This window comes from Daphnia carinata, chromosome 4, assembly GCF_022539665.2.
Source record: "Daphnia carinata strain CSIRO-1 chromosome 4, CSIRO_AGI_Dcar_HiC_V3, whole genome shotgun sequence".
NCBI classification, from domain to species: domain Eukaryota; kingdom Metazoa; phylum Arthropoda; class Branchiopoda; order Diplostraca; family Daphniidae; genus Daphnia; species Daphnia carinata.
Genome location: NC_081334.1, coordinates 6224370 through 6251641, shown reverse-complemented (window position 1 = coordinate 6251641; position 27272 = coordinate 6224370). Strand labels below are relative to the sequence as shown.

The 27272-nt window shown below is 44.6% G+C and overlaps 1 protein-coding gene across 2 annotated transcripts; it reads right to left on the bottom strand.

The window, feature by feature from the left end:
- Window positions 1-168: 168 nt before the first annotated feature.
- On the bottom strand, window positions 169-27272 carry LOC130687164 (uncharacterized). Of its 2 annotated transcripts, XR_009000067.2 has the most exons (18): window positions 26944-27272; window positions 20937-21056; window positions 18787-19045; window positions 17513-17744; window positions 17274-17419; window positions 15596-16749; window positions 15247-15463; window positions 11015-14794; window positions 6667-6884; window positions 6284-6484; window positions 4498-4590; window positions 3491-4389; window positions 2796-3417; window positions 2212-2478; window positions 1713-2016; window positions 1489-1626; window positions 422-1012; window positions 169-314 (listed from the first exon to the last, which is right to left on the bottom strand). XR_009000067.2 is itself a non-coding variant. In XM_057510302.2 (17 exons), the coding sequence occupies exons 2-17, from the start codon at window positions 20961-20963 to the stop codon at window positions 897-899; spliced, it is 8673 nt and encodes a 2890-aa protein (XP_057366285.1). In that variant the 5' UTR covers window positions 20964-21056; window positions 26944-27272; the 3' UTR covers window positions 169-896. The 2 variants fall into 2 exon arrangements, 1 of the variants encoding a protein (XP_057366285.1); XM_057510302.2 differs by having other exon boundaries at window positions 169-1012.

Below are 27272 nucleotides of genomic sequence, written 5' to 3'. Positions count from 1 at the left end.
AATATAGATGGGAACAAGATAAGCGGTATTAAGTTATTAAGTAAATACAAACATACCATGTCACGACTTTGCCCAAGAGAACAAAAAGGATACATTGGCAAAGCTTTAGAAAAAAGCATAAAACCATTAGTACAGAAAACAAGCTCCAAAGTTCATCTTTCCCTCATTTTTTTTTTATATCACTTCTGTTTATTCATAAACAGGCAGGATGTAATATGTGTCAAGTCAGTAAATCAGCATTGGTCAAAATAACAATAAAGTCCGTTGAAGATAAATAAAGCTGCAGCGACGATGGATATATAATGGCCTTAATACTACGCCGCGTCAATTATATAAAGAGATAAAAAAAAAAAAATCAAGAACAAAAAAAATCGATAAAAAAAAAACAGGCAGATTAAAGCCTGATTTGAACAAAGATGACGTGAAACGGGCCATTAACACTGGGCACTGGGCATCGTGCCAGTCGGTTCCAAAAACAAACAAAAAAAAAAGGCAATGTCCCTTCACAATAATTCAAACTCCATTCGCCCTAGTCAACATACAAGGAAAGAGGGACACAACGATTCACCAAACTGCCTTAAAAGTTTTAAAACGTGATTATTTATAACAATCAACAACACAATCGCGTAACGTCAATACCCTTGAATCATTTGCAACAAGGCCACTACGTTTTCGTTATTACTTAGGATTTTCTATTTCAATTAATCTGACGACAAAAATTTTGGCCAATCTAATTCTGGAGCGGGTTCATTAACCCGCAACCGTAGGCGGGTTGAGATACACATTTTTAAAAATCCTAAAGAAATATGCGCCTGTAAATATTTCTTTTAAAAAATCATCTACAAGATCGCGCTCATCTACGACGCCCGTCACTGTCGTCGTCCCACCATGTCAGTTCATGTGAGGTAGTTGTAGCGCTGTTGATAGATGGGCAATGGATCGGCGGGCGGTGACCAGTCTTCCTCTTCGCTGCTGTGCTCCCGTCGCGACTTCATGTTGGCCAAAGCGTGAACTAAAATATTGCGATTATGAAACAATCGGATCGTCATCATCGTTCATTAAGCACGGGGCGTGAACATAGCGACATTCGTGTTAAAGCTGCAGCCAAGCGGCAGAGTTGTAACATGATGTAAAAAAAAATAAAATGAAAAGACTTGGAAACTAACCGATGAGGGTGGGGGGAAACTCTACGCTAGGAGGAAGGCATGGCAAGGAGGAGAAGTTGCGCAATTTATTGACTTGCGTTTCGCTTCAAGCCGCATACTGGCTTTCCATGCTCAGGCTCGGCGCTGTGTGTCGGGCAAATAAAAAAAAAAAACAAGAAATAAAAACAAAAAAAAAAAAACAACAACATGCATCAGCTAATGTAACGAACCAAAAATAAAATCATAAATGCGTGCCAAAAAGTAATTGAAAAAAAAAAACAAAAAAACAATTCAAAAATGCTACAAGCGAAAATATATTTGAAATGCCAAATTCTTGTTTTACCTGCTGCCATTTTGCTCTTCTCTTTAATCTCCTCGACCAACATCTGGTTGAGGCCGATGAAATGATCGCGTTGCTGACGCTCCTTGGCCAGCAGCTGTTTGGCTTCCGACAGTTCTACAATGTCGTTGGCAGCAGCGACTAGTGTCAAAGCAGTAACAGACGGTTAGCGGATCCTAACGCTTAGAAAAAACAAAGGCAAAACACAAAAGGCTCTTGTTACTTACTGGAGGGAGGTCGTGGAAGATCAACACCAGTCGAATAGCCCGTCAGCATGCGTCGAATGGATTCGGTTTTCTTGAGCCTCTTTTGCTTCTCCTCTTCGCCGAGTTCCTCCACTTCCTGTTCGGGCACGTAACGCTCGGGAATGACGATTTTATCGGGAGCGCAAAGTATATTATCAATCGTCTTCTCGTTAATGCGGATGGCTTGCGTGATGGTCGATCGGACAACGTCCGGAGCAAACGGATGATGAAAGCGTAACGCTCTCTGCAAATCCACGTCATCTCTGGCCCGTCCTTGCGTCATGCGCTGTAAATGGAAACAAAAACCGGAAGCATTAACAAAGATCCGTCCAAATAAAAACCAAAAGGGAAAATCAATGGTTCCCTTTCGACCTCGTTAGTTTTTTTGTAACGACGAAATGAAACAGAGACGAACAATAGACAAAGAAAAAGAAGCAGGATTATGACTTAGAAAAAAACAAAAAACAAAAGAGAAACGAACCGTATCAGAGGTTAGGGCTTCTAAGACAAGGGGTTGACTACAGGATATGGTTATGTGGCGTCTTTTATGCCGGGGTACTGCACGCCGAGCCGATATCATGTCCTGTCGGCGCATTTCTTCGACGATTTCACGAGCCGCATCGCTAGTATAGACGGGGGTAAGGACGGGCGAGCGCTGAGTCGAATCCAGACTGCCCAGTCCTTCTTCGATCGACTCGGCAGTATCCATGTCCAAGCTGGTGGACGAATTACGATCGCCAAGCGACAACTATAAATAAACGCGGGACAACCGTGCCGGGACGGGGTGGGAAAGCAACACACACAAAAAAAACAAAAAACAAATAGACGGATAACGATAATAAAAACGAAAAAAGCAACGGACAATTGTTACGCAACAGAAATCAACTAACCACAATAACAAACGCACACACAAATATAAAACGGGACATGTACTACGTACATAAAAGTACAATAAAAAATGCATGCTTCATTACGCAACACTTACCTTTAACTGTACAGCGGATACGGTGTGTTTGAAACGAGCGGAAAAATTAAAATAAAATAAAATGAAAGGGTTTAACTTACCGAAGACATGTTGCGACGCGGACGAAGAGAGCCCTTCCACTGATCTGGGCCGGGAGGTTGAGTTCGTGCATCCGCTGGAGTTTCCGTCATGGCGATGGAATTGCGCTGAGACAGGGAGCGCCTGCCTTGCTCGTCCCGCTTGCTGCCACGCCTCGGCAGCGTCAGCACGTGGCTAAACTGCGACAGAACGGGATCATCCATGATGGGATCTTCGCTGCAGAAGCCGTTCGAGCCGCCGTGCGCTTGATCCTCTTCGGCCAATTCGTCCATGGCGAAAGAATTGTCGTCGTAACGCGACTTCGTCTTGTCGCGTTGGCGCTTCTCCGACTCGCGTTTGACGATGCGCACCGTGCGGATTTCGGCCTTGTCTGCCGCGCTAGGAGCCACCGGCTGTTGCTGCTGTTTAGGTACGATACCGTAGTATCGTTTCATCCGCTCATCCGCTTCGCTGATATCTACAGGCATCGTAGGGTCGTCGTACTGGTACTGTTGCTCGTGTTGCTGCTCTTGTTCCTGTTGATAGTGCTGCGATCCAGCGCTAGTATTGAAATACATTGCCGATGGATCTTGGTTCCGTGTTAAACGATCGATCGTGTTCAGCGAGTCTAGATCCGTTTCACACCTGCAATGACCAATGAAAAAAACAAAAAAATGATTTAAATTGATAAAATTTAAGGAAAGAAAATAATATTGACCATGTGCTAATGGGTTTGCGCTTGGCCGTTCCGGTGCTGCTAAACGATTCGTCGAGATCGAGGAAGTAATCGGCCGACGTCAGGCAATTGACTTGAGCGCTGAGTTCCTGTCGCTTGTTCTGCAGTTGAGAAACGTGCTGTTGAACACGATTCAATTCCGCCTCGAGCCACACCATTTCCCTGCCGTTGTTGCTGGACCTGTTTAGCGAGTGATTGCCACTCCCGGCAGATTGATGTTGACGATTGTTGGCTCCGACGCGATGTAGTTGCTGATGAAGTGCGGATATTTCCCGCTCTATTCGACTGATTTCCACGGCGGCGTCTTCCAATCGCTTGGAGCTGAGTGCCAGTAACGAGTGGATTTGGCTAAGTTCACGTTCCAGGAAAAGCTGCTGTTGACGACAACGCTCCACCTCGCCATAATCGGCGGTTTGCAGGGCCGTGTTGGTCTGCTGACGAATTCCCCGAATGGCCAGTCTCAAAACTTGCTGATTGCGCGTTAACCGATGGATGGCCGCGCCCTCTTCGCGCACAAACTTCTCCAGCTGGGCCAGCTGGTGATGTTTGGATTCGAGCTGCGAGATCTGCGCCTCCTGCCACCCTTGAACGGACGCACCGTAAAACGCGTTGGCCGCGTCGTTATCGGCCGCGCGATTCGGTGTCGAATGGAACACCATCGTCGCGTTCCTCTGCTGCTGGACGTTGCTGTACGCCGGCGGTTCGTAAGGCGATGTTTTAAACTTCGGCTGTTGTTGCTGGTGAAGCATCGGAGTTAAATTCCGCTTGACGGCCGTGCTCGTTTCAGGTTTGGGCAATTTCTTGTGTCGCTGCGGTGACATCGACGAACCGAGTTTGACCATGTTATCTACCAAGCTAATCATGGGTTTCAATTTCTCCAGCTGGATGTAGTTTTATAAAAAAAAAAAAAAAAAAAAAATCGTGTGTCAAAACAAGCTCGTTTTTGCGGGAATTTTTTTTTTTTTAAGTCTATCTGGTTAATAACTCACTTGTTTTTCGAGCTCCTTGACGTGGTGTTTCAATTCGCCTGTTTTGATCAGGCATTCTTGCCGGTGAGAAATGTCGAGCGCAGCAAGTTTGACCTGTCGTCATAACAAAAAATGGTGCCGTTAGGTTTAACAGTCACAACTCGTTTCCAATTTGAAAGTTCTAATCGGTGGTAGGTAGTTTAAACACGAACAAGGCTGATAAGTTCGAAAAATTCATTCGAAAATGTTCACAGAATAAGAAAAACATGAAAGTTTCAGTTCTCATTAAAAAAAAAAAAAGGGTCGCAAATATTTCCAGGCACAAAACGTGTCTTTTATGGAACGAGTCCTTCACGGAGGTCTTTTCCAATCGATCGATAAAAGTTAACTTTCAACATCTCAGTGGACTGGTTTTTTTTTTTTTTAAGGATCCTTTCAATCATGTCTAACCTATCGATTTAATGATCCGCTATCTTCATTTTGAACTTGTGTATGTACTCCGCAACTGGTGGAATGCGCAATTCCGAATCAACGGTTTCTTTTGTGTTTTTCAATTAGTACATTTTCTATGAGAGCCAATCTACCGTTGATGACACATCATTCCAAACGACAGGTTTTTTTTTTCTTTTGCGCTTGTCACGAAGACCAAACAAGATTCCGTCACGTTAGTTATCGCCGCAACGAGTTTTCGATTCACTGTTGATAAGGGATGCAACTATTGGGCAATGTTTCTACGGCCTGAACAAACATTTCACGCATTCTAAATAGTTGTACAAAAACCAAAAAAAAAAAAAGGAAAAATTAAATAAACATCTTGTAACTATTCGAAATACAAGAGTGTTTCTCACAACATGTTGGCCGGCCTTAGTAACAGAAAAAATCTCTTGCAAGGCAGACGTCTTAAAATGGTAATTAGGACAAACGTTCAATTTTCCCAACAACTTTTACTTTGAATGACCCGGGCTTATTTGGTATTCGTTTTCCAACTTGTATTTATGAATGGCTGGCCGTCCTATTTGCTATGCTCATTCCCTAAAGATCTATCAGTCTTGGGGGATCCTTACTTGGCTATTAATTTCTTTCTTTTTTTTTATGTTTAGTTGATGTATCTTGCTGATGGGCAAAGTAAAACAGCTTCTTGTTATGTCATTCATTGATTATTCCGATGGAATCGAAGCGTGAACGATGACAAACAACGGAGACATCTAGGGAGAACCATCCCCAAGACGGATGACTTCCCCTTTGAATTTTCTTTTCTCTCTCTCTCTCTCTTTCCTCAGAAACGATCCGTACGGGCCACCGGTTCTATCTCTTTCCCAAACAATAAAACAGCAAAGAGTTGTTGGTTGGAAATTCAAATGAGGACAGGGAAACGCAAGACGAGCCAGCCCGTATATCATTTCCGACGACGAGCCGGGGCATTAAAAAAAAAAAAAAAAAAAAAAAGAATCTATGAAACTAAAAGAGAAAATTCAGAGACAGAGATGCATTTCCCCCACCCCCCCCTCCTCGTTCACGATTACTGAAATCTCGGGTTTATCATATGGAAGTTTTGGGGCGACGACATTCTAATGGCCATGTAAGAAACGGAGGTAAAGAAAAGACACCTGCGGGCAACTTGGCCACGACTTAACGGCCGTTGAATACGAACAAAGACAACGGGGCCCCAATATGGTGATGATTTTTTCTTTGCGTTTGTGTGTTCCAGGGTTCTTTTTTTTTTGTGAACCTCCCACCCAACCAAAAACCTCCACACATTTGTATAAATACGTACACACAAAATGCTTATAAATAAATCAGTTAGTACCTGGCTCTCCATTTCCAGTAGGCAGGCGTCGCGTGCTTTGACCAAAGCCGAGCTCTGGCGCCTCAGCTGGATCAAGAGTAAGACCAGCTCCTCGTGTGTCCGGCCCAGCAGGTCTCCCGCCGACAGCTGCACTTTATTATCACCCGCGCGGTTGCCGTTGGTTGACGGCTGGTCGTGACCGATCATCGGAGGTAATTTACCCTTTTCAAGGAAAAAAAAAAAAAAAAAAAAACGGGAAAAATAAAATTAAATATACACCGTGACATGACGGGCAGCCCAGCCGACGCGACGGGCGGCGGGACAACTCCGAAATAAGACGTTTCAAGATTTTTTCCTTCTCTTCAATTCGTTTTGGCCGCCCCGTTTATCGAAGTGTTTCTTACTTTTTTAGGCGGCACGTCCGTGTCCGAGTGATAGACCTCGCCCGTCATCATCTGATTGCTTGACGGAGGCTGCTGCGTCGTCACTAAACTGGACGAAACTTTGCCCGTCAAACCACTCTGGCTATAGGCCACCTTGAGACCGTTGATTGCCTTGCCGGCTGCTCCTGTCGTCGCATGATTCAGTCCAGCCGCCACAGCATCAACGGGGCTCGATCCACCTACAAACAAACGCCAAAGACGACAAACACACACACACGCAGACGGACAAAGAAGAAAAAAAAAAAAAGCAATCAGTATCTTCCTCAGCAGAAGGGTATGTTTTTGACAAGGAAAAGGTGGTAGGTGGGTGGATACGAAAGGCATCCTTAGAAAAACAGGAGAGGGGGACGGTTGGCAATCTAATTAACCAGGGTTGAAATGCGCTTAATGCTATACGAAGCGAACTGGGCTCGTTGGTCCGAGAATAACCAAACGGGCAGGATTGGGAGAGAGAGAGAGAAAATGTCCAATAGGATTAGAGGAGCGATAGAACATTCTGAAAAGAGCGCGTTTGAGAAAACATCGTTTTCATCATAGAGTTTGCTGTCTTTCCCCCCTCAAGAAAAGCGTTTTTTGCCCGTTTTCGGAGAAACTCGTCTAGTCGATACGAAGATCGTTAAATAAAAAAATAAAAAAAATAGGACTTTATGAGATATACATATGATAAGATGATGAATCTCCAATCGAATGTACAATGTCAACTTTGGCCGGCGGGAACGCGATCGATCACGATGGGGGGGGCTCTCACATTTTTCTTTTTCTTTCGTATACAGAAGGAGACCCTTTCTTTTTTTTGTTATTTTCTTTCTCCTAAATTAAACATAAAAAGGCGTAGCCATCCATCAACACAATCCCGGAAAAAAGGAAGAAAATAAAAGGAGGAAGGGAATGTCGCCGAAAAAAAAAAGAAAAAGCGTGCGAGAATTTTGTTTTTGTTTCCACAATTTTCTTCTTACCCGATATGCATCGGAAACAGAAAAGGCACATTGCTGCATCCATCTCTCTCTCTTTTTTTCTCTGCGGCTGATTCGAACGTCTAACGTATATAATTATAGAAAATGCAGAGCGAAGCGAGATAAGAATTTTCTTCGATTCGTTTTGTTTGTTCTGTGTCTCTTCTTCTTTAAATCTATATCTCGCCTTCCGGACGCTCGTGTCACGCTTTACGGTTCAAAGAACCAAGAAGAATGATGTGTTGACGACATTCCTTATGTCTGGGCCATTTTGCTTCTTTTGCTGCCTTTGCATTTCGACACGCGGAAAAATTCACCATTCAAAAGGCAAAAAAAAAGCGCCGGGTTCCAGGTCAGCTGACTTCACTCAAGCGGATGGCCAGATGGTGAGAGATGAGACCGGACAAAGTCAAACCGACACAAGTGGAAGAAATACAACACTTAAAAACGAAGCAAAAAAAAAAACAAAACAAAAGACGATGCAACACACAACTCCACAAAAAAAAAAAACCGGTTTCTTTAAGATCGCTTCTCCCCCCCTTCTTGGTCCCCCCCCTCTCTTTTATTTGTGATCAATAGCCCCCACACAGACGTGAAGACCGCGTGAGTGTGACACACACACAACCACAAGATGGAGAACGAGAGAGAGAAACGACCAGAAAAATAAAAAAAAAACCAGTTTCAAAAGACACACAACACTAAAGTCTTTTTCATTTTCTTGTTGAATGTTTGCATGTGTGTGTCTTCCTCCTTTATTTATTTTTCTTTTATTTATTCCGTCACGGTTCGTTGTGTTTCCACCACACGCACTACGAGCACTCGCTAAGGAAGGATGTGTGTGCTCTTCTGTATTAATAACGGTGCGCAACGATGCGTAAATAGCCCTCCACAATAAGTTGATTCACTGTCAGACGTCTACGGCACAGGCACACAAACACCTGCCCTCAATTTTTTTCCCCAAAGTCCAGAAACTATTCACGAAATACATGCGTGTCGTGTATAGCACGTGTTAAGAACCTGCTTCTGCCATAGTCGTTTTCACGCGTTTTTTTTTTTTCGTCAAGAAAAACTGAAGAAAAATTAAAAAAAAAAAAAAGGAAAACAGAAAAATTAAAAGGGCCGTCAGCTCGGCTCGGGCGCTGGCCGCATACTGAACAGAAGAGCCGGGCATCAAGATGTTGGTGGATAACCAACATACTCGGAAGCGTTGGGGAGGCGGAGCACGACCCGTAGCGACCCAGTTGGCAACGCTCACAAGCTTCGCCTTTTTTATTTCCCTCTACTCTTTTTTTTTTTTTTTTTATGTAAGTCTTTTGCTGGTCTGTTATCTTCCTCTCGGCCAATACTACACGCAATACAAGATGGCAAAAAAAATAAATAAAATAAACACAGGAAAACGCAAAACCCTTCTTCGTTTTTTTTTTTTTTAATTTTTTAAATAAAAGAAATTCAATTGGTGTCGCCAAGAAACCCGAGATCAGCTCTAGTCGACAGGAGCTTAGAAACCCGACGGCCATTTGATCTATGTATAAATGACGTCAGAGACTAGGGGCAAACGGATCGATGGCCGGCCTATATCGATCCGTTACACGACGACCCCCCTCTCTTTCTTTCTCTATCTCTCTCTCTCTCCTTCTTTCCACTACTTGTCTACACCCAGAAAAAGAAAGAAGAAGAAAAAGGGAGACAATGGCATCTAAGACGATCGATGGGTTAGAAGACGAAGAAAAGAAAAAGGCTGTGTGTCATTAGTCTAGTCAAAAGACGCCGCTCAACGTCATCCGAGTTAAACTGGCACGATAACCGTGAACGAGACAGGACAAAATGGAGATGCTTTCCAAAAAGCGTAGGAGGATTTTTAGCCTCAAGCTGCGACGTCAAAAGCAAAAAAAAAAAAAAAAAGAAGGACCATATTTGATGATGACTAGTCAATAAATCGAAGCATACAACATAAAACCAAATAAAAAAAAAAAAAAAGAAAAAACGTTTGTTGCAGCTCTGCCCTCCTGGTGAGGTCTGAAAGAGAGGCCAACGACCATAGGTAAAGTTTCTTTCAAGTCAATCCCGGACCGCCTAACGGGATACAAGAAGTCGCACAATTCCCTCCCCGAAATAGGAAAAAGAGTCACCAAAAAGAACGTTTTCAAATTTCTTTTTTATACGTGTGCTCAAAGCAGATGAAGAGGCTAAAAAAGATAAAGCAACAGCAGCAACACTCCCCCCCCCCCCCACCACCTCAAACAACATAGACACAAAACACAAGTCACCGGCAGCAGCATTATCTCCTTCCTCTAAATCCGTAACAGCTGCAACGGCAGTTATCTTTTTTTTTTTTTCGTGCACGCTCACGAAAAAAAAAAAAAAAAAAGAGTTGGCTTAATCACGCTCTATCTGTCTAAAAACATCTATCCTAATGGAGATATGATGAGCTGAGAAACAACAAAAAGAGTTTGACTATTAGCCGCAAACTTCCGGTTGGATACGTTTCTCTTTTTTTTTTTTTTCGTTGTAATCCCGAAATGAATCGGGTATCTTCAAAAATAAAAGGGAGTGTCTGTAAGATGAATCGGGTAACGTTTTCTTAGCACATTGGCACACGCGCTCGATTGCGCCAATGCATCTCCGCTTGTCGGAATGACTTTGCCAGTCAGAGATAGAAATGAAAAGAGATTTAGTGGGGTAAAGGAAAAAGCGCCCGCGGAACTCCCGCGGCTGGTGGGTGTCGGAATTCCCGCAATGAAAGGAATGGGAAAACGTCAAAAGAAACATAGCAGGGGGAAATGGAGATATATATATATATATACACGTATCGCCTAAATACTGCACAGTGCTTCGCCTTACAACCTTTAGACAAGAACGCACGATGTTTCAAAACGTGAAACGCTTTCGACCGTGAACGATCTGAGACCACCCTGGAAAAAAAAAAAAAAAGATTTGAAGTCGATCTCGAAAATAGACACATATGGTGCGACAAAACACAGACACGCCCTCCTCCTATGTGTCTGCGTTTTAGTACGATGTAAACACGCACTACTGACATCGTCTCAATGCTCTAATGACTTTGGTCGGGAAAGAAAGGAAAAAAAAAAAAAAAAAAAAATAGGGTTTCGGTTTGTGTGGGGGGGGAGGGGGTTGTTGATTCCCACGAGAAACGATAGCAATGGTATAACGTAACACACGTGTTATATCACAAAAAGGAAAAAAAAAGGGGGTGGGGGGGAATAGCCAAGCCGAGTGAAAGAAAATGAACGAAACACAAAGTTTTCACGGTGCGGGGAATTTGAGCAAAATAAAAATAAAATAAATAAATAAAATAGAAAGTGAAAGAGAGAGGTGAGACTATCGTATCATCTTACCGGGAGTGCGGACAAGGTCGGGCGGTAGCACTGGCTGGTGATACGGGGACGGACGGATGGCCTGGATTGGTGTGGAAGGGACAGGGGGTGGTGGTTGTGTTGGTGGTGATGGTGATGATGATGATGTTGTTGTTGTTGTTGTTCGATTAATTGCATCGCTCGATGATGATGGCGGTACGGGTGATTTGGAGTGGACGGCCTTCGTTATGTTGTTGCTACTGGTCTCAGCAGCCGGACGCCTCCCTCCCTCCTTGTTGATGGCTCGGTTGTCCGGCTGCGCCGGGACGGGCGCCGTGGACATGAGATCCCATTGACGCAATTTCTCGCGGTCAATTTCGAAAGCAGGAGGGGGGAGGCCGTCCTCTAAAAAAGGATGCGACCCATTGCTGTTGTTGTTGTTGTTGTTGTTGGACGGAGTCCCTTGATTGGGCGGAGGCACCAGCTGCGGAGGCAAAGGTGGCAGGCCTGCCGTTTCTTTCGGCGATTTCGTACGGCCCGGCTTGCGGAATCGCTGCTCCATCTCGTCCCAAGTGTAGCCGTCCAGGTAAGTCTGGCCGCGCTTGGTCCGCTCCAGGGTGGCCGAGTACTGGAGCAATCGCTCGTAGCAATCTTCGTCGGCCGGAGCAAGATGAGATTTGCCGTTCGTCTGGCCCGCGTCATGATGGATCTCGTCCAGCATGTCCATCGAGCGCGTGTGCCGGATACTGGCCCGTCTCAACTTATCGCGCCACAATTGGTCCTCGTCCCAGGGCGAGAATTCGCCGCCGACAAAGTCGCCCGACGCGCTACCTGGCGGCGAGCGGGCCCGCGCCGGAAGGCTCTTCGTAGCAGCGTGGCTCCGCATCGTCGGATCTCGAGCGTAACGCGGCGCTTCGGCCGCTACCACCGGCGGATGAACGTGGCCGTTCGATCCGTTGGTCACGTAACTCGCGTGGGAGGCCACCGATGATCGATTGGGATGCGAAGAGTCCGTCCATTCCGATCTCGGCACGGATCGATTGGCGTCCTCATCCAGTAGGCCTTCGAGCGAGCGGACGCGACGCATCACATCGCCGGCAGGTGATGGACGACTCGCGGCCGTTCCTCTTCCATTGGCGTAATAAAACGAATCTTGTTCCGGATGGTTGGCCAGCAAATCGGGCGTTTGAGCTCTCTGATATGGCTGGTTGGGCTGTTGCTGCTTGCGCAACGTTTCCAATAGCTGTCTCGGCTCCGGACGCGATTGACCGGAACTGGTGGGCGTCTGAGCCGACGTGTGATGGCACTCTAAATTCGAAGTGCTTCCCAATTTAGGCGTCGAGTCCTGAGGCGATGATCTTTTCTGGACCGCGCGCAGTCGATCCATGCTGTGCTGATAGGCCTGTTTGGCCGCTTGCGCTTGAGCGCTCCTGGAACTGGACGAACGTAAACTGCAATTGCCGTCCTCCAGACTAACGTCCGGCGGAGTGGCCGTTGTTTTGCCCAGCAAATCAGAGTAGTAATAAGGCGCTCCGGCGCTCTGTTCGCTCCGGCAGACGGACGACGAGTTGGAATTGAGCGAGAGGACCGATCCTAAACGCGATCGCTGTTGCTGCTGCTGCTGCTGCTGCGGTTGCGCTTGTTGCTGCTGTTCCATGTGCATCGATCCGGCTGGAGAGGCACTCGTCCGCCGACTCGCGTTCGACGCGATACTAATCCTCGACGCTTGTCGGACGTGCCCTCCGACGGGCTGCGAGACATTCTCGTACAGCGGTTGGTTCCACGAATCAGCGTTGCGCATTCCGTTGGAAGCCAAGCTCTGAGTGCTGCCCTGGAACGCGGCAGATATTCGCGACGTGTTGTGCGCGGACGTCAGGGCGGCCAGGTGATCGTCGCTGGAATCCACCAGCAAATCCTCCAAACTGCGGACGATCGTCAACGGCCTCCGCCGCTGGGACAAATCCGAAGGCGGCCGGCCGCACACGCTGTGGTTCAATTCGGACGCGATGCTATTCCGGGACGTGCGTCCTTGAAAATAGTCCTGGGACGTATCCAAACTCTGACTCCGGCTGTGATGGATGGGCGGCCGGTGATGGAGGTGGTGGTGTTGGTGATCCGTCGGAGGCGGACTCGTCGGAATGGGCGGAGGAGAGACAAGTTCGCCATCCGATTGATCGTCCGACTGTCCATAAACTTGATCGTCCAGGCCGTTCTCTTCCGTCGCCGGAATCGTTTCTAACCTCAGGAAATAGGAAGCCGGCCGGAACGTGTCCGATATGCTGAAACGCGGATGTCGGGGCGGGGTGATGATCAATTCCAGCGATCGCACGCCGTCATCCATCTCTTCCATGGCCGTCGTGTCCAGCGCGCTGCTCGTCTGACGTTCCTGCGTCGATTCCGCTTCTTCTTCTCCTCGCTCCCCATCGCCATCCGCTTTTCGTCCTTCATCCGCACCGTCCTCTTTTTTGATCCTCTTTTCTTCTTCTTCCGCTTCTTCGCTTTGCGGCACTTCCATGTAGACCGGCTCCGCTTGGCTGGACGCCTTGTAAATGAATTCGTAGTGCGGCTGGTCTTCATCTTGTTGTTGTTGTTGTCTGACGGTCACCGGACAATCGGTGATTTCGCTGTAGCGGGGGCTCTCCGGCGAGCGGTAGGACGGATCGAAGACTCCGGCAAAGACGGACGTGGAAGGTTTGCCGTTGCAGCCTCCTCCGCCGCGATTGCTCGCAGCGCTGCCGCCAGGTGGCGAAATTTTGATTTTCCCATTGTCCGTCATTTCGACGTAGGCGTTCTCCTCAAAATGATAATGATTGGCGGCCGGAAGCGGCGGAGGGGAGCGAGCAGACACCAATTTAGTCGACGTCATGGGCAGATAATGATCTTCCATGACCGATGCTGATCCAGATTGATCGGCCTCTTGTTCGGCCATCTGCGTGTTCATGTAGAGATTCTCGGATGGCGCGTGCACGCTTCCGCCGCAGCTGCGACTGCGACTCCGCAACTGGCCGGAAGTCACCGAGGCCAGGGACATCAAGTCCGGCAGAGGTGCCGGAGACGAGCCCGTTCCGGTCGTGTTGTGCGGCCAGTCGCATTCCGAAATCAGCGGCGAAACGGTCGGCTCGAACGGGCAAGGACTCATTCCGTCCTCCGAGACGATCGTCGCGGCGAAACCGGCCAGCGATTCCGGCAGAGACTCGGCGTAGCTCAAACGTTGCTGTTGATCCATCGACAGCTGAGCCTCTTCCAGCATCATCATGTGATGATGGGTCATTAATCCATTGCGTTTGATCTGGAACGCCTGCTGCAAGTCGTGAAGGCTCGGCTTGGGCGGCGGCTTGGGACGGGCTTTCAGCGGTGACATCTGTTGAGCTTCTTGGACGTCTTTCAAAAATAATATTCGATTGGCTGAAGGGCTTTCACTGCGAGCCCTCAAATCGGCCACGGCGCTCGACTTCTCTCTCATCAACGACGGCCTGGGCCATGATACTTTTGGAACGGCATCTTCCGGCTCTTGGCACGAAGCTCCGTCCGCCTCTCGGGACGGTTCCGTCAGAACGTATTCGTAAGTGAATTCCTTGCGCACGTCGGCTTCCTCGTCCAGTTGGATTTTGATCTTCTCGTTGGCGGCCGGCCGTTTCAGAGAGGCGCGAAAGGCCACGTTCAGCGGGCTAGGTTGCTCCTGTTGTTGCTCTTGCTGTTGTTGTTGATACACTTGCTCTTGATGGAGCAGATCTTGCGCCGCCCGGGCCACCGTTCGCCTCATCGTGGCGAAATTTCCCATACCGGCGTTTGCGTTTCCATAATCCGTCAGCTGGATGGGATCTTTTCGTTTTTCGATGGGTTTGTTTTGTGGATGGAAGAAGAAGGTGGAGAGAGACAACGACACGAACAATCAAACGCAAACGTCAACAAAGAACACAAACGCAAACGTTGGGGAGGCTGGCGTGAGTTAGTAAGTTCTGTTTCGAGACCGTTAGCCATCCATCGCGCGGATGCCATCATCCAGGGGAGATTTGTTTTTTTTTTTTGTTGTTGTTGTAGGGGGAGTATGTTGGTATTGTTAGTTGATTAAAGGATCGGGAATAATAGGGAGAGGCATCCAGCAAAGGTAAGGGAAACGCCAGCCATTTTTTAAAAAATGATGCCCGACAAATAAATTCAAAAAACGGAAACGATAAAAATTGCTGCGTGCGGGAATTAAACATGCCACCAAAGCGGATAGGAGAAAGTGTGATCTGTGCGACGATGAGTCTAGAGAGACTAAAATAACTTACTTGGCTGTTGTTGTTGTTGCTGCTGTTGAGGATGAAGAGGAGAGTCGATCCGCATCCTTGGAGAAGGAGCGTCTCTATCGGCCGTCGTTGGCGTGCTGCGTTCACTGCTCCGGGCGCCACTTCCTCCACTGATGACACTGTTGCCACTTTTCCTCGTCAGTGGTGATTGCAACATCCTCTGCTTCCATTCCAGCAAGCGTTTCATTGATTCCTCCCTCTGACAGTGCGTTTTAAATCAGGAAATGACGAGTTGATAATAGATGGCGTGATTGAAGAATGGGTTTTCAAAGAAGAAAAAAAATCATAATAAATAAACAAATAAATAAATAAATAAATAAATGATTTTTACCTGTTCGGTGCGTTTATTATCCAGTTCGAGCGGGTGATCGGCCAGCGATGAATTGAGCAAATCCGGCTGCTGTTTCGCAATTCTGGGCAGACGGGCGCTGGCCGAACGGTGAAAGAGTTGCTGTTGTTGCAGCTGCCCTTCGCATGGATTATAAATGGCCAGCGATTCTTCCGCCATCAGATTCTCCTGCGAGGCGGACATATTTGTTTTGGTAGGTGGGCGGTGGTGAGCACCGGATGAATGGGCTTGCCCAGCCGCTTGGACGTACGACCAAAGGGCGCTCTCTTTGACGTCACGAGATATTTCCGCTGGATCACGCACCACTCGACGAATCGTTTGTTGTTGTTGTGGTTGTTCCGGCTCCTTTGACGCCACTTGAACACTGTCCGTCGGCTGATGGTCACGCGGATAATTGCGCATAACGGACTGGCGCACCTGCTGGGCGTATTTCTGTTCCGAAGACCAATAGTCACTGGGCGGTTGCTGCTGCAGCGGCGGAGTGCCCGACACGTTAGGGTATTGAAGAAAATCTACACTGTGCGGCCTAGGCGGCACTCGACGGGCCACTTCGCTCCTGTGCGCCACCACAAATCCCTTGGAGGACGGATTGGCCGGTGTCGCTCCGGTCGTTGGCATTTGAGGTGAATTCGTCGAGCTGGCCGTGCTGCTGTTGTTGTACACATCTTCGTACTCGGTTTTGAAGCGGCCGTACGCGTCCGGCGTTCGTCTTTCGGCCTGCGGCTGATGGGGACTATTCCGGTGCCTCATCATCGTCTGCTGTTGTTGCTGTTGCTGCATCAACGTCGTCACTTCGGCCGAGACGGGCCTTTGTGGCACGTGCGCTTGTTGTTGCTTCTGATGATGAGGCCAGACCCGACTGCCGTTGTGAAATTGGCTGCCGCGCTGCATCTGGCGGACAGCCACTTGCTGGTGGTGTCCGTACATGCCGCTAGATGGCGTTGACGTGCGATTATTGTTTTGCGATTCAAACGCGGATGATCCCGCAGCTCCTACCGCGGCCGGCGTTGACGAGGCCAATACTGCGGGACGTTCCGGTGATCGGTCCGGCGAACTGGAACAGTGCGAGTCCCGGCTCGTGTTTAATGCCCGGCGCGGTTTAGGCGGAGCGTTGGCGTACAACGGCTGCCTTTGACCTGTCAACCCCACAAAAGAAAATGAGACGTGAAAAGAAAAATTAATTAACAACATTCGGGTTACATTTGATGGACAAAAAGACATCACGTCATAGTACTACCGTAATGTTCTTTTTTTCGTGACAAAAAAGCCAAAATAGTGAAACCGTTACGTGTTCTATTAAGAACTGTCTCCAGAAAAAATCCTTTGTGTTGACAAAGGCGAAATAAAAAAAAAAGAAAAAAGAGGGAGACGGGACAGCGTCGCTTCTCGATTTCCCTGATGCTTAAACACGACTAGCGGGGGAAGGAGTAAAAGAAGAGAAAAAGAATAATAAAAAGAAAAGTCATCAGACAGTGATGCCATTGTCCGGATAATTGTCACGAGTCGGTACACATTTCCCGCTAGGTCTATAACGTGTATACCAAAAGTGTTCATTTTATATCTATTTTTTTTTTTTTTCAAAGAAGATACGACTAAGGGGATACTTACCACACGCTACAATGGAATCAAGAATAGAAAGAAAAAAAAAAAATGAACGCACCTGTCGGTTGATCAGGTGCCGTGGAGTCGAACGACGCATCAACCCCTTTATTCTCTGCGACGGCCTTGGAAGAACGGCGACTTCCGTTGAGAGCGACGGATCCACTGCTCGTAGACTCGTCCAATTGGCTTCTATTCAACTCGGCTCTGTCAAAGTTGAGAAAGAGGAAATGAAGAATTAAAATTTAAAAAAAACAAAACAAAATGAATAAAAGAAAACGTGAAGTTCTCTTTGCTCACGTGATGGATAGGCTCTTGGAATCTTGCAAGATGGCTGCCAGACTGAGGGCGTTCATCCACTGAATCATAGACGGGCGAGAATCGGCCGCCAGGTAGAAACTGCGCGTGTTGCGATGTTCGGCTTTGAAGGCGTATTTGCGGTAAACGAAACGGTCCCGATCGCCCGCCAAACACGGACGGATCGTGTAGCCGGGGAGTAGCAACGAACCCAAGACTTTCTCCTCTTCGGGACCTAGGAAAAACCAAAAGAACAAGAAAGAAAAAGAAGTTTTAGCAAATGGCGAATCAGCAAAAAAAATAAATAAAATAAACTAAGAAATGTTTTTTTTTTCTTCTTCTTCTCGGGTTCTGCAGGTCGTGACAAAGACCAGAGTCACGTCCGGAACCTTGGACCACGAAGTAACACAATCACTTTCGTGTTTTTCTCTTTTTTTTTTTTTTTTTCTTTTAAAAAAGAGAATCCAATGCGCTAGCAACCCTTCCAGGCATGAAAATGAAAACACACCATCCGAGAAAAAAGAAAAAAAAATCTTCATCTAACATTCGATAAATCGATTCGTTCCCATCTTAGACACTTAACGTCGAACGTCGCTGGTTCCATCAGCATATCTAACGAGGCCACCAAGCGATAACGAAGCCTTTAAAAAAAAAAAATCACACACACATACAAAAAAGTGACCTCAGTTTCTACATTAACGTCAGTGGTACTACATAGAAATGTAGCGTGATTACAGCAGTCGATATATGCATGCTGGTTTGTTCTACCATCGAAATGTCGTGATCTAAAAGCTTTCCCTTCCCCGCATCACCTGAATTTTACAAGCACAAAAAATGGACGAGGGAAGTACTTTCCAAACTCACTCTCCAAGTCGATTTTCCTTGACGATGACAAACAAGACACCTTATTATTTTTTGTTTCGATTAGAAATTTTCAAAAACTCGGGGGACAAACGAAAATGGACCCGCCGTTTTCTATTCGTGCGCACCGGATGAATCACAGACGTCAACTGTCTACCGTTTTTTTTTTTTTTTTTCTGAATTGTTCAACCTTTTCGTTTCTCCGTTGCGTATACATGTCGCCCCCTATTAAAAGAATCTCACGGCAGGTGGGAGCACAAGTCCCCCTTGACATTTAGATTTTCTCTATTGAGCAACTTCCGTTTTTCGTCTCATCTAATCACGGCAGAAAATGGCTGATAACGATATTCTAATGCGCATTTCCGCGTTTCAGGGCAATAAAAAGAAGAAAGCGAGAGTCTTTTGTTAGGACGTACCGTCGTAGTAGAAGAGGCAATACTGCGACAGGGCGAACCATCGCTTCTTCCACAACATGAGGCCATCGCTGCCTTGTTTAAAGAGCCAGCCGCTGATGACGACAGGAGCCTTGGGATCGCGGTGCCGGATCACCGGCGCCCGCAGACTCAGCTGATGATGACTGGATGAAGAGTTGGCTGAGCTCTGCGGGCTGTTCTCGTTGTTGTGGCTGTTACCGTGGCTCCGTCGACGTTGTTGTTGACCTCCCGACGATGATCCCTACACGCAATCACGAACCGAAGCCAACAACGAAAACAAAAACAAAACAAAAATTATTAGTTCTCCCGAAAGGAACAGACAACAAGCGAACACCATGGAAAAAACGAAAGAAAGAAAATCATCAACTTGCGCAGTTTCAAGGTCGTGTTCTCATGCACGCAAAGACGGAAACATAACTTGGTGGGGGGTTAAGTGTATACATGGGCAGACGTATCGTACGTGTAGCGAGGCCGTGAGTATTCATTAAAAACACTAGAAAACCTTAGTTCTTTTTCCTTTACACTTTTTGTATAGCTACTCTTTTGTGGCATTGAAATAGCGTGGTTTGTCGATGATTGTCTCTCGATCTAGTGCGAAGCAAAACAATGGAAGAGGCGGAGCAGACATTGTGTGTACGGCGTGTCTTTTGTTTCAATCCGTTTTGCTAAATCAGAAGGATGTTGTAACCTCTGCGAAATCGAGAAAGTTCTTGTTCCCTTTTGTTCTTGTTGTTTTGATTATGCAGAATAGTCTTTTTTTTTTTTGTTTTGTTTTCTTTTTTGCACGGCAGCCAAAGATTTCCAGAGTTTGTCGTTTTACATAATCGACCCGGCGAGGCGATGTGAAAAAAAAAATGGAGGGGGAAAGGAAGAGAATCATCATTTCCCGTTCAAAGCGAAGAATATTACAGGTGAAACTATTAGCGTGTCGCGTAATTTTTTTTTTTTTTTTACACTTAGCGTGACTGGCTTTCTAAAAATATGAATTCTCTTTCCATTTTTGTCTTCTTTTCTTTACCATATTTAAAAAATTTTTTGTTATCGTTCTCTCCAATTAAACACAAAGAAACTAAAAATAAACAAGCGGAACTGTATCATCGTTATTTCTACTATTATCCATTTAAACTTTTTACCATTCAGGGTTTTTTTTTCTTCCCTCCGTTTAGGTTTAAACAATTCTTTGGACTCGTTCTGCAACACCTTCAATATCCCACCGCTAGATGGCAGACGCTGACAACGGTTCCACAACGATTCAGACATGGAAACAAACGCGAAAAGCACGCATTTTTTAAACATTCAAACGTTGTAAACTGACACAACCTGAAACTTTTAACCAATTAAGAGAACCCCCCTGCCCTCCCCCCCCCCCAAAAAAAAGAAGTAGGAAGGGGACGTTTTTAGGCTATTAGACACCGTGGTTTACCTTACGGCGACTACTCGATTTGGTTTCTATTGAACCCCGAAACCAGACGTCGCCATTGTACGTTATAAATGTAACATACCCAGTTTATATTCTGTCGAGACAGCCTCATTTTTCAATGGGGACCCCCCTCTGTACATTTCTATTTAACGGACACGAAAACCTGTGCTGCTTTTGAGTCGTTCCAGCATTGCAGTTGCCGCACCAACAAAAAGGCAAAAGGGATCTCAGTCCGAATGCGTGTAAAAAGATGGTCACGGCTCCTAACCCTCAGCCGTCCGTACCGTATTTCCCTTTTTTTTCGACCAACTTTTTTTGAAACAACTTTAAACAAGGTTTAACCCTGCCCGAAGGGGCAGGAAACAGTTACAAGAAAGGGAGAAACTTGTACGTCAAGTGAAAAGGGAAAAAAAACAAAGATGCAAAAGAATAAAAAAGAAAAAAATGTTTTACAGCAAATAAAACGGACAAGGCTACGTGCGAGAAACAAAAGAATCGAAACACACACGAAAAAAACAAAACACAAGACGGTACATAATAATAATAACTATGCACGGCCTTCTTTTTCTAAACTTTCCTACACCCGGTGTAGGTACACCAAGGTCTGTCTCTCTCTCTCTCTCTCCTTTCTTTTAAACATCATAAAGAAAAGAAAAAAGGAAAAACAACAACAAAGGGGAAAGGAAGATAAGGGGTTAGTTACCCACTTTACCTTTTTGCTGCCCTCGGGACTGGCCATGGACGCTGCACGGTCTGGCGGACCAGGAGGAGGAGAGAAGACTCCCCCGCTCCCGCGTTTCTTCTTTTCCGTCAAATATCTTCTCCTTCAATTCTGTTTTTAAAAAATGCATATCGGTTAACATATCTTTTTTATACATTCAAACAGCGTAGATAATTTTGAAATAAATTTAAGAAAAAGAAAAATACAATTAAAATGTCGATTCGACCGTGACACACCAAAGGCTTCGTTCAAATGGAACCGAAACCCCCAAAAAAACCTTCGATTACATTTAGGAATCAACAGACATTTGGCCAAAAAAATAAATAAAATAAAATAAAACGCGTTAGTGAGCGGACAAGCGAGTGATGCGGAACCAACCGAATCGGGATTACATTTGAAAATGGTAACGATGTGCGGACGGGAAAAAAAAAAGCCGACCAGGAAGTTTCCGTCTGGTAAACTTAAAAAAACTATTGGCATCCGTTTCGATGCATTTTTATTATTTTTCTCTGGAAGAAAAAAAAATGTTTTGTTTTATTTCATTTTTCTTTTAAAATATTTTTCGAACATTTCATTTAATGACGGGAAAGCCAAGGACGTTGCCAAATGACTCTTTGGTTTATCTCTCGTGTTTTTTTTTTGGCCACCATCTTTAAAAAAAAAAAAAAAAACAGAATAAAAAAAAAAAAAGAAATGTTATTTATTTATAGTTTATCGTCGTGCCACACACAGACAGATGGCACCATAAGGTATGCACGGAAAGTTTATTTCCGGAATGATGTGTGCGCGGATCCAATTTCGTCCACTTTCGAAACGGCGAGGAGAGGCAAGAATCCCGTCAAGTTGACTCATTAACGGTTGATGACAGTTCGGGATTAGACCCGGACGCCATAAGAATCCCGCAACAGAACGCTGGTCTACATTATTCACGTTCTACCTTGTTTCGTTTGTTTTTTTTTTCTGCTGAAAGCGCAGATATTTCGTCCCTCTTTTCTTTTTCAAATGTTTCATTCGTTAGTGAATGTCAACGACCATCATTCCGTATTCTTCTTGTTTTCAAAAACTTCCTTTCTTTTTTCAAAAAAAAATAAAACGCACGACAAATACCCAAAGTGAAGCCACAAGACATTGTTTCTTAGACGTCTGAAAAACTTTTGTGTGGCCTCCAGACGGCCAATGAAACATTTTCCCTTGAATGCATTTCGAAAAAAATTAAAATTAAAGGAAGAGGGACATGCAAACAATTTTTAAATCTTCCCCTCTTTTTCTTTTGTTTTGTTCTTTGCGCAGGATCGTTGGCTACCACTTCTTTTCGCCATATTTGATGAGATTAGCGTGTAATGCGGGGCTTTGCGGGGGGAGAAGAGCGAAACGGAAGCCTGAGATTCTTTTCTTGGTCGTGTTCCAGACACACACAACTAGCTATCGTTGTTCTTTTGTCAGCAAATTCCTTTTTCATGGCCCTCTCTTTGAAGGGGGAGGAAAGAAAACAAACGTGAAAATGACCCAGGGTCCAAGCGTATCTGATAACTGCTTCAAAAAAAAAAAAAAAAAGTAACTCGATCTTCATTCAGGAATGTTTCTGATACACTTTAATTTCTTCCCCCCCCCCTTCTATTATTTACTTGTTTTTTTTATGATGGATGTTCCAGCCGTTCGTCAGGCAAAGTTGGCAAAGACCGTCGCATTTCTGCGCTGCAGTGTCACACAGACACACAGTGAAATTCTTGGTCACGGCCTGTCACAGTTGATTCTCTTTCCTTTTTCCGTCTCTCCCCCCTTCCCTCCTTTTTGCCATGTAAGGCTACTTCTTTTTCTCTAATCCATTCGATATACATTCCTCTTGCATCCAGTCTCGAAATGTCTAATCTATTCCGACTGACGTCACCTTTTCTTTTTAGCTCCTGCCCCCCCCCCACCACCTTCGTGTTTTATTTATGCCATTCGCTTTTTGACGATGTCCAGCAATTCCAAACATATCTTTGGCCCATCCGAAAGTCGAAATGGCTTTTTTTTTCGACAGTCGCATTGGACAAAAAAAAAAAAAAAAAAAAACACATCGGTCCGGAAGTTATTTTCGGCTTCGTTCCATCCCATAGGATGAAGACAAGCAGGAAACGCAACTCGGAAAAAACAACAACATCCAATATCCATTTGTCATCGTGCGACCCAACGGGAAATTGGCACACACATAAAAAAAAAAAAAAGAGGAGAGATACTCTTTTTTTGCTTAAGTTACGCAACAAGAAAATTGGGTGTGCGTGTTGTTTGGATATAACTTACGAACGTTTGACCATGAGTTGAGATGACAAGAGAAAACCTTGGCCAAACAAAAATGGGTGCGTTCGAAACACATCAGTGTCGAGGTTAATGTAATTTAACCGCCAAAGAAACTTAATCATTTTGAAATATTTTAAATTCAAAAAAAAAAAAGACGCGCCGGCTCCTTGTCCGGTTTTTATCCGGCGGGACATCCGTCAAAGGATTTTCTAAAAAAAAAAACATGGATGACTACGACGTAATAAAAAAAAACTAATTCTGTTTTCATGGAAACGAAATTGCGAGCGGTTGATAAAAAGAAGAATCGCCAGGTGGGCACAACGATCGATGAAAGAAAAAACACGGAGAGAAAAGACAAAGTGCGCACGAGCCGGCGGTTGTGGTTTAGCGTGACAGCGAGCTGCCACTCTTTTTTTTTTATTATTATTATTTTACTATGTTGTGCGTGTATATATTCGTTTGCGAAACGTTTAGCGAACAAACAAAAATGTGAAGGGCGTAAAAATAGGAAACGAAAAGGCCGTGACCCGAACGGATCTGTCCGAATTCATCAAAACTAGTTGGCACTGGATTCATTAAGAGGAATCTTTTGTTTTTTGTTTTTTTTTCCAAATCAAAGAGACCAGAAAGATGGGGACCGTGAGAATGCATCACAGGTCAACAGCGTGACTTGTGTGTCACGGACTGCGGGCATATCCCGATTGAAATCGTGAGCTCACGATTTTTTCCTTTTTAATTTAAACGAATTTTTTTTTTAAGAAGAAAAAATGTTTCAATTCCCAATGTCATTACCATACTGATTACCATACAATTGCTGTTTTTTCACGATGTCTGGATGTCGCATATGCGGGGGGAACTCAGACAGCGCCTTTTTTTTTATCGAAAAAATTATTTTTCCCAACTTTTTTGTTTCCAAAATTGATTGTATAAATTTGAAACCCGGTTCTTTTTTTTTAATGTTCGACAGGTATTAGAGAGAAAAAAAACAAGAGTCAATTTTCCCCTTCTGTTTTTACCTCTCAATTATCAGCACGAATGTTTTGTCCTTTTCGTTTCTACTTAACAAATCAAATGACTCGAGTCATTAAAAACGGGTCAATAAAAGACGAGGGGATTTAATTTAAGAAAGTTAAAACCTCAACAATCAATAGACAAAAATGTAACTGTCACCAAATTCAATTAACCAATTGGGAATTCCGATTTCAGGTACATGAAAAATACTGAAAATGGCGCACTATTTCATCTTTCGATGCATCCCACATTTAGAAAAAAAAAAGAACGTATGTATAGAACACGGCAATAAAGTGAATGTTCCCTCCTCCAACAAGAACACCTTCTTTTGTTTGAAAAGGTTAAAAAAAAAAAAAAAAAAAAAAAAAATAGCTGGCCCTCAAGGGAAGAGCCAAAAGATGCCCAGGTCGCTGGCCTTTTTCCCATCCGAAAGGGCCAGCAAGAAAACCCCATAAAGAATAAAAATATTTTAAAGAATTGAAGAAGAGAAAATACCTGGGCATGGGGCCTCCCAACCACCACAGGTGCGTCCCACCATTTTTATTTCCCCCCTCTTCTTCAACACACACACATGACTGGAGGCTATTCAAACATGAATTCCCTTTTCTTCATTCTTCCATCATCGTAGCCAAAATGTACATGGTGGCGCCATCTTAGCTTTACCAATAATCTACCCGTCCGTCACAACTTTTCTTCTTCTTCCTTTCCGCTAATTGCTCTTCTGACGAGAATGCTCAAGCAAGACGTACGCGCGGCCAAGGGAAAAGATAACACACCAAACGACACGTCTCGTTCATCATGTTGGTACGCCACGACGTCAGCGGTCGTGTAAAATCCCCTCCTTCTTTGCATAATTCAATCAATTCTTTCCTCCTATTTTATTTTTGAAAGGAAAACAACAAAAAGAGGTGGCCTTGCGGGTGGTATGGAAGATTTAATTCAACCCTCAAAAAAAAGTACGTGAAATAAATTTTAAATAAAAGTTAATTCTCGGTTGTGCTGGTTCAATCCCGACAGCTTTAAAGAAGGAAAAAGCTTTTCCCCCCAATAACCGCCAAGATCGGATAGACTTAAGAAGAATCTATTGAACGCAGTAGACACCCTCAGGTATTTTTCCCGACTTGTTGTTGTTGTTCGATACACGCACAGACATACAACAACAAAAAAGAAAAATAACATGGCCATAAATCTGGACTTTGGGGGTCACTTCCGCTCTCTCTTTTATAAACCACCCTAACCCTCGTCTACACAACAAGAACATTCTTGAATAGAACGTCTCTTTTGTGATCTCGTGTTGAAGGCAAACAAGCACACGGAATTTTTTTGTTACACTCGTTTTTAGAATGTTTAAGAAAATATGATGATTAGGACTACGTTCTTTTTTTTCACGAAGATTATCAATGGCAACCCCGCGTCTAGCAAAAAGAAATCCAGCCCGAATTTATAAAACGGAATGATGGATTATGAAGATCGAGGAAAGGTGTTTCTTTTTTAAAAAAATATACCTACACAAGGCAAAACACTGTCTGCTGCACAGGTGTGTGTAAATAGACACACAATGTAACAAGACATATAGCTTCGATTTTTCAACAATTCTGAAGGCTTTTTTTTTTCCCTACTCTGGCCAGTAGATGGGAAAGAAAAAAAAATATCTCCGTGAGCTATTAGTGGGCGTTTAAAAAGAAAATACAGATGGAAGAATGAAAACCCGTTTTTCTTGTAACATTCGAAAATATTTTTCGAGGGGAGGAATTAAAGCGGCACGAACAAAGTCATTTTTTATATATATTTTTTTCTCTAGAAGAAAATAGCCGGCCGTCGTGATTGCCGGCTATTTTATTCAAAGGTTGTATTATATAATATTTTATTTTCTATGAGAAGACTGAAGAAAGGGCCACCACGGTGGTCCCCAAACGTGGAGACTGGACCCTCAGGTTAATTGAGATCGAGCATCATAAGATGCAAGGTGGTGACTTAGAGTTTCGAAAAAATGCGTAATATTCGAATCGGGGTTTTTAGAAAGTTTCAACATCTGTTACGCATATACACACTCAAATAATAATAAAAAAAAAAGGCCTAGAAAAATAGGAGTGTTTGAATTGACATTCACCACAGGTGTTTGAAACAAAAATGAACAACTCCCTAAAAATTTTGTTTCCCCCCTCACAAAACCGGATTCAATGCAACAACAACAAAAAAAAGGCCGGACAACTTGTTTGTTAGTGGATGAGTAAATTGGTCTCGGTTTTGTTTGCCCTCTTCATAACACGAAGCGTGTAATGTTTTTGACGTTTTCCGAAAGGGCAAACCGTTTGCCAACGTCTCGTTGCATCAGAAAATTTTTCTTTTTTAAGATTAACATTTTTTTTTTCCGTAGAAAAAAAAAAGATTTCGTTTCGATTTCTTAGACACGTTGGAAACGTTTCTGTAACGGCGGCAATGTGGTACACACCCAAACGATAATCGTGTTACACGTAACGACGAGCATAGATGAAATTCATCACATTCTACGAAAAAAAGAACACAATTCCGGCGCCAAAAAAAAAAAAGAAATAAAAAAAAACATGGCGGTCTTCTCAAAAAAGCCCTCGAGGACCCATCTCGAAAAAAAAGCGTTGTTTACCCCCCCCCCCCTCCTTAGGATCACATTTTTTTTCGAAATGAAAATTAAACGTAGTAGAAAACACATTTTCGAAAAATGTCCTACCTGTTTGAAATGAAGAACATAATAATTAATCCAGGGTCACACCATAGTCACAATGGGGAAGCAGCAACAACACATGTGGTCGGTGTATTTTCCCACAGCCTAATCACAAACGATGATCTCACTTACGGCCGAGAACTCATGGTCACGTTTTCGTCGTTGTCCATTACTTTAAGATTCAGTTGAAAGTCTAGGAATGCATCGGCTTCGAAATATTTCAACTCAAAGACACAAATGGTGTGAGAACAAGTTGGTGAAACCGCTTGTCGGAGTGCAAAGATGGAGAGAGCGAACCTCTCGACAGTCCAATAGCCACTGACCGCTGGCTCCCC